This window comes from Vulpes lagopus, chromosome 1 (assembly GCF_018345385.1).
Source record: "Vulpes lagopus strain Blue_001 chromosome 1, ASM1834538v1, whole genome shotgun sequence".
In the NCBI taxonomy this organism is placed as follows: Eukaryota; Metazoa; Chordata; class Mammalia; order Carnivora; family Canidae; genus Vulpes; species Vulpes lagopus.
In genome coordinates this window covers 162,804,852-162,816,623 of record NC_054824.1, presented here as the reverse complement: position 1 = coordinate 162,816,623, position 11,772 = coordinate 162,804,852, and the positions used below count along the sequence as shown (strand labels likewise).

Genomic DNA, 11,772 nt, shown 5'->3' with positions numbered 1-11,772 from the left:
CATGAGAGACACAGAAAGAGAGGCAAAGACATAGGCAGAGGGAGAAGTAGGCTCTCCGAGGGAAGCCCTATGTGGGACTCGATCCCAGGACTCCAGGACCATGCCCTGAGCCAAAGGCAGATGCTCAACCACTGAGCCACCCAGGTATTCCTTTATTCTATCACTTAAAAAATAGTTTTATTTAAGTAATCCCTGTAACTAACATGGGGCTCAAACTCATGACCCCGAAATCAATAGTCAAACACTTCTGTCTGAGGCAGCCTGGTACCCCTGGATTCCAGGATTTTTTACTTCATCAATTTATTGGCCTTTGTGCTAAGTCCTGGGAAAGACAGTAATGAATAAGACAGACATTGCATCATGCCCTCGGGGGTGGTAAAGATTCTTTTACAGAGAATAACTTAATCCTATAGATTCTTTTGTGTTTTTCTCAGAATACTACTCTACTTTCTTTGTCAGCACCCTAATCTAGAATATCACTTATTTTTGGACTGCCACCATTTTTTCCTAATTAGTTTCTTTGCTCCAAATCTCTCACCTCTTCTGAAAGATTAGTTTGCTGAAAACTTAATCTTCAAAACACTTTGAATATATTTTACCCCCTTGCAATGCTTTGTTTCCAACTGCCTGTAGGTGGATTCAAGGCTTTTTACAATCTGGTCCCCAGATGAGTTTTTGCTGAATAAACTTTCCTCCCTGTAAAATGGATATTTGAATTTGATATAGGCATTTGTTAAAAAAGATTTTTTATTTATGTATTTATTCATGAGAGACAGAGAGAAAGAGGCAGAGACATAGGCAGAGGGAGAAGCAGGCTCCATGCAGGGAGCCTGATGTGGGCATTGATCCTAGGATCACGCTCTGGGCCAAAGGCAGACACCAAACCGCTGAGCCACCCAGGCGTCCCTAGGTGTTTTTACTTATTTATTTTCTGGGCTCATGACTTTAATTGCACTTTATTTTTTTAAATACTTTATTTATTTATTCATGATAGTCACACAGAGGGAGAGAGAGGCAGAGACATAGGCAGAGGGAGAAGCAAGGTCCATGCAGGGAGCTCGATGTGGGACTCGATCCCAGGTCTCCAGGATCGCGCCCTGGGCCAAAGGCAGGCTCTAAACCGCTGCGCCACCCAGGGATCCCCTAATTGCACTTTCTATTTGCCCAAGCCACACTTTTCTTTTCTTTTAATTTTATTTATTTATTCATGAGAGACATAGAGAGAGGCAGAGACACAGAGACACAGGCAGAGAGAGAAGCAGGCTCCAAGCAGGGAGCCCGACCTGGGACTGGATCTGGGTCTCCAGGATCACGCCCTGGGCTGAAGGCAGATGCTAAACCGTTAAGACACCCGAGCTGCCCCATACTTTTCTTTTAAGGCTCATCCTCCAACCTGAAACATGGCTGGCCCTTAGCACTTGCTCTTGTTTCTGCTCCTATGATGTTTCTCTGCTTTACTCATTAAGCACATAGCACGTACTCTTTGGTAACATTACTCTTTTATGTATTTTTCTAATTCTTCAATTATTCTTTAAGCTTCTTGAATATAGGAACAATGTTTTTTGTACTTCTTTATCTCTTCCCTGCCTAGTCCAGGCCTAAGTGTACTGTTTGATATACATTTATCAAATTCTTTACATTTAGTTTTTAATGCATTCCTTCATCAATTAATTATTGAATGGCCAATAAGAACCAATATGGTCCTGTCTTTTTATTTATTTTTTTTTTGGTCCTGTCTTTAATGGAGCTTACACTTTAGTTGTAAAAATGGACTTTAAATAATTCAACTAAAAATGAGACCAATTACTTTATTCATTCATGTTTTATCTCATATGTTTTATTAAATGCTCTATTTATTCATGTTATTCACCAACTTATTTGTTAGTCAAAAAATATTTTGGGGGCAGCCCCGGTGGCACAGTGGTTTAGCGCTGCCTGCAGCCTGGGGTGTGATCCTGGAGACCCGGGATCGAGTCCCACATCGGGCTTCCTGCATGGAGTCTGCTTCTCCCTCTGCCTGTGTCTCTGCCTCTCTCTTCACTCTCTATGCGTGAATGAATAAATAAATCTTTAAAAAAAAAAAAAGAAATATTTTGCGTGCCTGGGTGGCTCAGTCCATTACACATCTGCCTTCTGCTCAGGTTGTGATTCCAGAGTCCTGGGATCCAGTCCTGCATCTGTAGGAAGCCTGCTTCTCCCTCTGTCTCTGCCTCTCTGTCTCATGCATGCATGCATGCATGAATGAATGAATGAATAAATAAATAAATCTTAAAAAAAAGAAATATGTAATAAGATCCTATTATAGACAGGTATGTTACATGCTGGGGAATACAAGGCTGAAGCTAATTGGCTAATAATAGAGGAGAATGATATACGAACCACTAAAATAACAATGTTATAAGAGCAAACAAAATATTCTAGGCGCACAAAGTAGGGTGTAACTATCTCTGCTGAAGAGTCAGTAAGGCTTCACATTTCAGGGATGCCTAGGTGGCTGAGCAGTTGAGCATCTGCCTTTGGCTCAGGGCAGGAACCTGGAGTCCCACATCCAACTCCCAGCATGGGGCCTGCCTATGTCTCTGCCTCTCTCTCTCTGTGTGTCTCTCATGAATAAATACATTTAAAAAAGTCTTAAAAAAAAAAAAAAGGCTTCACATTTCAGTTGGGTATTGAAAGTGAAGTTAATAAGGGGTTGGATAATGCAATACTCACACAAGGAGGGTGGGGTGGTTCTTGGAAATCTGACAAGCTCATTCCTCTATCATTATCCTGAGCAGAAAGTAGGAAGGTAGGAAGGTAAGCAGCAAAGGCTGATGTGGGGATGGCAGCCTTTTGATGGAACACTGCTCAGATGAATGGCTAGGTCTTTTTGTTGGGCTTTCATCAGGGCCCCTCTGGTTCAGTTCATTCAGCATGGATAAAGGTTCCTAGGGAAAGGTCTTCAAAGGACAGAATTAAATCTGGGATCTTGGGCAGCCCGGGTGGCTCAGCGGTTTAGCACTGCCTCCGGCCCAGGTTGTGACCCTGGAGACCCTGGATGGAGTCCCATGTTGGGCTCCCTGCATGGAGCTTGCTTCTCCCTCTGCCTGTGTCTCTGCCTCTTTCTCTCTCTCGCTGTGTCTGTCATGAATAAATAAATAAAATCTTAAAAAAAAAAAAAATCTGGGATCTTTGCAAGAACCACAGGACGAGAATTGGAAAAGAATACCGAAAACAACCCAGTTGTTTCTAATTTACATCACCCAGAATCTTGGGGAGTCTCAAAATGGCAAATGAAGAACCTGTATCCAATTTTCCGTATTCCAAAAAGCTACCAGAAATTACACATTTCTTTTCTTTTCTTTTTTTTTTTTTTCGTGGTATTAAGCGCCAGGTTTCCTTGTTTTGTGGTAGAGGATATCAGATCCACATTAAACCGAGATTCTGGCTGAGCCGTGGTCAGATCAGATATAATTGGTTTTCTCGTCATCGTCATGCTTAATTTGGTAAATTCATGTTTCAAGATACAAGACAGCACGGTCGGACCAATAATAATCGCTAACACTTGCTACGATGTTTGCAATTTACAAAGCACCGGTGACTGACTTCATCTTAATGGACTCCTCGCAACCGCGTGGAATGAATGGTTTGACAGCAGAGCCCAGACTCGTTGAGGGTCAACGCAGGGCTCTTCTCAGCCGCTCAGAGCCCCGGGTCTTTTCCGTAGCGTCCACGGAGGCTTCAGAAGGCGACTCGGAAGCACCTGCCATGCCCTCGCCGCGGGCGCCCGCCGCCCGCCCGCCCGGCGGCAGCTCCGTCTCGGCCTTCAGGAAGGCGGTCGCCCCCACGCACTGGTGCAGCCGGTCCGCGCCAGCGCCGCTCCGAGCGGGGCCGCGACCCAGGCCGCCGCCGGGGTCGGCGCCCAGAGCGCGTGCGCAGTCGCTTCGGGCGCGCTCCCCTCCCCGCCAGCTCCCAAGCGCGGGCGCCACCCTATCATTCACTGCCCTCTCCGCAGCCCTTTCACCCTTTGGGACAGCCCCACCCCCTCCGCCCCCCCTCCCCTCCCCCCTCCCCCCGTCCCCCCGTACGTCACCCGCCGCTCGGCTGCGGACGAGCGCAGCCCGCGTTGCTAGGCCGCCGCCGGGGGCGCGCCGCGCGCGTCCCAGCCGCCCTCGAGGTTGTCTCCGCCGCCGCTCCCGCCCCTTCCGCCGCTCGCGCGCGCGCACGGCCGGCCCTCGGCGCGCCCCGGTTGGCTGCGGCGGGGCTGGCGGCGGTGGGGCCTCGGCGGCGGTAGTGGTTTCTCCTCCGCTGCTTCAGTTTCCTCCGCCCCCTCCTCCCGTCGGACGCGGCTGTGTGCTCGCCTTAAACAAACAAAAAAAAAAAAAAAAAAGAAAAAAGAAAAAAAAAGATCAACTTTATTGTTCCTCAGCCCCACCTCCCGGCGCGGCGCGCGGCCTCAGGATGCACTGAGGTTGAGGGGAGGTCGAGGGGAGGGAGGCGGCGGCGGGTCGCGGTCCCTCTCCGAGCGCCCGGCCGGAGGAGGGGGAGGCACGATGTCTGGGAGCCGCCAGGCCGGGTCGGGCTCCGCCGGGACCAGCCCCGGCTCCTCGGCGGCCTCCTCGGTGACTTCCGCCTCCTCGTCCTTGTCCTCCTCCCCGTCGCCCCCTTCGGCGGCGGCGGCAGCGGCGGCGGCGGCGGCGTCCGGCGGGGCGGCCCAGGCCGCGGGGTCGGGCGGCCTCGGGGGCCCGGCGGCGCGGCCTGTGCTGGTGGCGGCCGCCGTGTCGGGCAGCGGCGGCGGGGCGGTGTCCGCGGGCCAGTCTCGGCTCAGCTGCGCGGCCAGGCCCAGCGCCGGCGTGGGAGGGAGCAGCTCCGGCCTCGGCAGCGGCAGCCGGAAGAGACCTCTGCTCGCCCCCCTGTGCAACGGGCTCATCAACTCCTACGAGGACAAAAGCAACGACTTCGTGTGGTGAGTTGCAAGAGCATCGCCCTGCCCGTCGCGGAACGAGGAGTTTGCCCGGTGTGGGCTGGCGGGGTGCGGCGGGAGGGCGGCCCAGGTGGTGCCGGGGCGGCGTCTGCAGACCCTCAGGCCGGGGGAGGCCGTGGGGGTGACTGCGGAGGCCCGGGCTGCCGGGGAGGAAGTGAGGGGAGCCCACGGAAGGGGGCCGAGAAGGAAGGTCGGGTAAATGGTGCGTAAACGGGGAAAGTTGGGCCTTGCTTTTATTTATTTATTTATTTATTTATTTATTTATTTATTTATTTATTTATTTATTTATTTATTTTTTCCTGGTGCACTTTCTGCTTTCTGGTGAATTCGACACCCTGTCGGTCCGGATTTCTTGTTGAACTTGTAAACGGAGAGGATTAGGCTTCCTGGGAGGCTGAGGGACGGAGTTGGTCAAATTTGCTTATTGAAAGTATGGTAGATGGTGCTCCAGACGTGGGTATGTATGGATATTTTAAGGAGAAGTAGTATTTCATGTCAGTATCCCTCGTGTGTGTGTGTATAAATATCCTCCCACTTCAAAGGCTAGGCCACTTTTAAATCTGCTGTTGAGGCTACTGTAGTCATAAAAATCTGTTCACAAAAAATTCCACTTGTCACTAAATGCCTTGGACGCGAGGGAACCACATTTATTCAGCAGCATCCATGTGTCGGATGTAGCTGTACTACATTTGTGTAACAGGTTACGGTGCCCTGGAACTTCTGATTTGAGGAACGCCAGGTAGTAGACACCTTGTCATCATAGTTGGCATCTTGAACGATACACAGGAGTATACCGTGAGGATGTCTGGCAGAGTTGGGTTGTCTATATTAAGTGAGAGATGGAGTGGATTGTCTTGCTGGAAGTGTTTTGGGATTTCTCATTGGTTTTTTGTATCCAGAACCCAATCCAAACAGTAGGAGTAGGAGAAAGGAATTGCTTCTAGTTAAGTGAGAACGGGTGGGATTTTACACTTTTCTTTTGGAGGACATTGTTGATAGACTTAGAACATGAGTAGGAAGTTGGCCTGCGCTGTCATTATAGGGGAAGTTGATTTACCTCAGGGTTGAAGATGATGTGAGTTGGCATCATTAAGTAAGATTGGGCTACACGATGGAACTGTAGGAAAGATAATTGATTAGAGTTTCTAGGTCTTGCAGTAAAATTATCTTCACTCCTATTTCTGCTTTGGTCTTACATTACTCTGGATTGAGACAATTAATTCGTTTCTCATTGAAACTTGGCTATAATTGTTATTTATAAGTAATTTAACTAGCTTATGGGTGGGTCTAAGAGGTGTTTGTGCTCATACCCAGTAAGTGGGGTGCCATATGATGAAGTAGAAGCTGATGAAACAAAATGAGGATTTTCAAAATTTCTGTTTCTCTTTTCTTCTTCTTTCTTCTTTCTTCTTCTTCTTCTTCTTTCTTCTTTCTTCTTCTTCTTCTTCTTCTTCTTTTTTTTTTTTAAGATGTATTTATTCATGAGAGACCCAGAGAGAGGCAGAGACACAGGCAGAGTGAGAAGCAGGCTCCCTGCAGGGAGCCTGATGTGGGGACTCCATCCCAGGATCTCCGGATCACACCCTGGGCTGAAGGCGGCGCTAAACCGCTGAGCCACCCGGGCTGCCTGGATTTGTCTTTTTAACCACCATTTGCCTTTTAATTAATTAATTAGTTTATTTATTTATTTTTTAAAAGATTTTATTTATTTATTTATTCATGATAGACATAGAGAGAGAGAGGCAGAGACACAGGCAGAGGGAGAAGCAGGGTCCCTGCCAGGAGCCCGACGTGGGACTCGATCCCGCGTCCCCAGGATCGCGCCCTGGGCCAAAGGCAGGCGCTAAACCACTGAGCCACCCAGGAATCTCCGCATTTTAATTTTTAGAGGGCTAAAAGAAAACAAATATGCCAGCATTCCTATAGGTGCACTGAAATAGTGAAGATGTAAGAAATAAGAGAATCAATAATTTATTCAACAGATATTTATTTGGCACACACTGTCTGCCAGGCACCATGAGTTGCATATTGACTATTTTGTAGGGAATTAGAGAGCCATAGGATAATATAAGCTGTTGGCACTGGTTTTTGTTGTTGTTGCTGTTGTTTGTTTTTTGCAAGGAGGCTGTGGTGGTGGTGGTAAGATCATTAAAATTTTTGTCTGTCACCTAATTTTTAACTATTTCAGTCTACTCTCCCAAGTCCTAACCTGGAAGTTCCAAGTGAAAGTCTTCTGTTAAAAATTGTGAATGTTTCACTTTCTAAAAATCTCATTAGTCCATTATTTCTTTTTCTGGTGAGATTGAATATTTAGAATAATTCATTAATGGAAATCTATTTTCCCAATTCTCAAGCTAGATTTGATTTGGCCAAGCTTCTGGGGTAGAAGATAGGGATTAAACAAGGTCCAAGGAAATCTTTTTCTTTTTTTCTTTCTTTCTTTCTTTTTTTTTTTTTTGAATATGACTTTTTTTTTTTTAGATATTTATTTATTTATTTATTTATTCATGAGAGAGAGAGAGAGAGAGAGAGAGAGAGAGGCAGAGACACAGGCGGAGGGAGAAGCAGGCTCCATGCAGGGAGCCTGATGTGGGACTTGATCCTGGGTCTCCAGGATCAGGCCCTGGGCTGAAGGCAGCGCTAAACTGCTGAGCCACCAGGGCTGCCCCAAGGAAATATTTTTCATTTCTAATTGGCTCTGGGTGGTTGGTCTGGTCTTGTTATGTTCAAGGTCAAACTGTGAACCAACCCATATTACTCTGTGCTTTTACATCCAAGTGAAGCTAAAGTTTGAATAATAGTGATAATTTCTTATTCATCATATTTTAAACTTATATTTATACTTCACATTTCATTTTATCCTTGGAACAATTCTGTGAAATTATAGATAGCTTCTAGTTTTGATATAATAGATTGTATTGCCATTGAGACACAAAGAAGTAACTTTGTTTCACATTGGACAGCTAAGTGGCAAAAAGAACTCAGATCTCCCAGTTCTCAATTTTGTGCTTTATTTGTATGGATTAGAAAATTTGGGGTGACTTGGTGGTCTAGTTGCTTAAGCATCTGCCTTCTCAGGCCGTGATCTCAGGGTCCTGGGATCCAGACAACGCCCATTTCTAGAGCCCTGCTAAGCAGAGTCTGAGTCCCTTTGCTCCTCCCCTGGCTTGTGTGCCAGTGTGCTCCTTCTCTCTCTGTCTCAAATAAATAAAATAGAAAAAAAAAAAGAAAATTTATAAGTATATGTATTTGTATATGTGGTCCTTTTTTTTTTTACAGAACTTATTTTTAGGTAAAAGCTACACCCTACCCGAGGCTCGAATTTATAAAACATACCAAGATTAAGAGTCCTGTGCTTCACCAACTGAGCCAACCAGGTGCCCCTAGCCTAGTGGTTCTTCAATGTGGTGGCTTGGAGGGAAATAGTTATTTTATTATTACACTTTTATCCCTGACCACTCCCTCCTGCCTGTTTACCTGTCCACATGCAAGAGATTGTACCAGAATTGGAGACTGGAATGATAGTGTAGTTTGGAAAAGCTACTTAGGTGATAGTGGCATGTTCTTTTTTTTTTTTTTTTCAAGAATATTATTTTTATTTTATTTTTTTTTAATAATTTTTATTTATTTATGATAGTCACACAGAGAGAGAGAGAGAGAGGCAGAGACATAGGCAGAGGGAGAAGCAGGCTCCATGCACCGGGAGCCTGATGTGGGATTCGATCCTGGGTCTCCGGGGATCGTGCCCTGGGCCAAAGGCAAGCGCCAAACCACTGTGCCACCCAGGGATCCCGATAGTGGCATGTTCTTTTCCTCTTGAAAGAGGAAAGAGGACAGTTGATTTAAAGTCAAAAGCCTAAAAAAATAAAAAATAAAAAATAAAGTCAAAAGCCTGATTTTCAGTAACACACATTCACCTCTTATGTCATATTTGAAAGTCAGTTTATATTTAATTGCAGAATTAACGAACATTTCAGGTATTTATGTTTTAACTGTTTCTTTCATAAAAAGTACTGAAAGTATATATCAAGTTGCAGATAATTATTATTATTATTTTTTTAGATTTTATTCATTTTAGAGAGAGGGAGAGAGAGAATACCAGGAGGGGGGTGGGGGAGAGGGAGAAGGAAGCCTCCCCAGTGAGCAGGGAGCCTGAGGCAGGGCTGGATCCCAGGACCCTAGAACTACGACCTGCGCTGAAGGCAGGCACTTAACAGAGCGCCACCCAGGCGCCCCATGTTGCAGATTATTTTGTTTTATAGTTGGAGAATCTGTAGTTCAGGAGAGCATAGTATTTAGCTTGAAGTTGGATAAATCTTTGAAATTTAAAGGAGGTCATTGTTACTTTGATTTTTCTTACATGGTCCATTTAAGTAACTATGAGTCTAAGATGACATCTATAGCACGTTACTACTGCCTCTCCATTACATTAGCTTCTCCAACTACCTGAAATTACTTTTTTTATGCCTGCAAGTCTGTTATCCTGAGGCGGAAATAAGTATTTTCAAGTAGATTGTAAACCCCTGTGGGGAGGTTAATTCTGATCACCTGCCTGATACAAAATAGGTAGGATTTACATTAAAAAGATATACTGTTTAATAAATACGTGACTTTCTCCTGTCATACTATTAATAATAGACTGTCCTGGGGTGCCTGGGTGGCTCAGTTGGTTAAGCGTCTGCCTTTAGCTCAGATCATGATCCCAGGGTCTTGAGATGAAGCCCTGCATCAGGCTCCTTGCTCAGTGGAGAATCTGCTGCTCCCTCTGCCCAACCCCCTCATGGTCACATGCATTCTTTCTCTCTCTTCTCTCTCTCTGTGAAATAAGCAAATACAGTCTTTTTTTTTTTTATTTTTTAAGATTTTATTTATTCATGAGACACACACACACACACACACACAGAGACAGACAGACAGAGGGAGAAGCAGGCTTCATGCAGGGAACCCGGACGTGGGACTCCATCCGGGATCTCCAGGATCACGCCCTGGGCTGAAGGTGGCGCTAAACCACTGAGCCACCCGGGCTGCCCAACAAATACAGTCTTTAGAAAAAATAATGGACTGTCCTAAGGAAGCTCTGGGTTTAATGGGAAGAGAGACTTTTAGTCATTTAATTATAGTATCATATCCTGGCATTGTTGCTTCTCTTAGAACTATGGCAGGTATTACTCTTTTGAATTTACATGTCTCGCAGTCCTCAACATAGCTCTCTTGGAAGCCATTACCTATTAATCACATTTAGCACTAAAGATGAAATCTGTTTGATCATTGTTGCTGTTGGGTTTTTCAAACTATCAAAAAGTGAAAACAGGAGATACCACATAACTTGTCATTACAAAGAGAACTTTGAACTTATGGTTACATACTTATATACAGTGTGTATCTTACTGGAGATCAGAGTGAAAAAATTTGAAACTTACTGAATTATGGTATATAATTTTCTTTGGGACAGAAAAGTAAGTGGAAAATTTAGGTGGCCTTTTGGAACCACAGCTAGTTTATAAATAGGACTAAATGTAATTTAAAGAGCTGTTAAAGCATATTCAAGGGATCCCTGGGCGGCGCAGCGGTTTGGCGCCTGCCTTTGGCCCAGGGCACAATCCTGGAGATCCGGGATCGAGTCCCACGTCGGGCTCCCGGTGCATGGAGCCTGCTTCTCCCTCTGCCTGTGTCTCTGCCTCTCTCTCTCTCTCTCACTGTGTGCCTATCATAAATAAATAAAAAAAAATTAAAAAAAAAGCATATTCAACTACTGAAATAAACTTTAGAATTTATTATGTTGTTATTGTAGTAATATCAAAGTGAAGCTTCCTTGAATCTGCCAAACTGAAAATCTTTCTTGAATCTGCCAAACTGAAAATCTTTCTTATAATGCACTTACTCTTTGGATGACAATGATGGCAAAAGATACTCTGCAGGAAATGATATCATATCTTAGCAATTCATTATGATCTTTCTGGCTATCAGATGATGGATTGTCAGTATCATTGTCAGCAGACTTACGTGAATCAAATGGTAGAGCAAATGAAAGAAGATTATGAAGCAGGATTTGAAAGACTATTGACTTGAATTCTGGACTATAAATTGAAAGGGAGGTACTGATGAAGTAGTCGTTCATTAGTAAAGAATGTGTTGATTAGTAGTTGTCCTTTCCTTTTACAAATCTTTCCTGACAATAAGACAACATTACTTACTTGACTGTATTCTAAAAGTTATTTTTTATTTAAAAATTAAAAAAAATGTTTTTTTACATAATCCCTACACTCAGTGTGGTGCTGGAACCCACAAACCCGAGATCAAGAGTTTCACGCTCAAAAAAAAAAAAAAAAAAAAAGAGTTTCATGCTCTACTGACTGAGCCAGCCAGGTGCCGCTAAAAAAATTGTTACTGATTAAAGTAATAAAGCCTTAATTAAACCTTGTTGCTCATTTTTTTCTCCTTACATATGTATATTGTTACTGGTGTTTTCTTTCGGTTTTAAATAATCATTTAACCTGCGACCCTTTTCCTCAGAGCTTTTGTAGCTTGGAAGGAAAGCTTTAATAGTGGAATTAGTTTTCTTTATCCTGTTAGGATTTGTATTGTACAAAATAAAATGCTTCTTAAATTCTTGACTTGTTTTTATATATGGTGTCTCCCCATCTGTGCTGTTCAGTTTGCTTGTTCTTTGCCCTCTTTATTCATATATGTATGTACCAGATTCTAGATGTATATAGGTTCTTACCATCTCAACTAATATTTCTTAGTTGAGAAACATGAGTAGCATGTTTTCTCTTTATATTTTCATATATGTTCTTTAATTTTTCATA

The 11,772-nt window shown here is 44.3% G+C and overlaps 1 protein-coding gene across 5 annotated transcripts in view; it reads left to right on the top strand.

Annotated features, from left to right (window-relative positions):
- Positions 1-4,140: 4,140 nt before the first annotated feature.
- COP1 (COP1 E3 ubiquitin ligase) overlaps positions 4,141-11,772 on the top strand; it is a 245,207-nt gene continuing 237,575 nt past the window's right edge. For 2 of the 5 annotated variants that reach the window (XM_041753662.1, XM_041753655.1), the window contains exon 1: positions 4,145-4,945. In XM_041753662.1, the coding sequence (XP_041609596.1) occupies positions 4,533-4,945 (413 nt within the window). In that variant the 5' untranslated portion in view covers positions 4,145-4,532. Of the gene's footprint in view, positions 4,946-11,772 lie in introns of all 5 variants that reach the window. The other 3 variants (XM_041753668.1, XM_041753649.1, XM_041753642.1) reach the window with 3 other exon arrangements.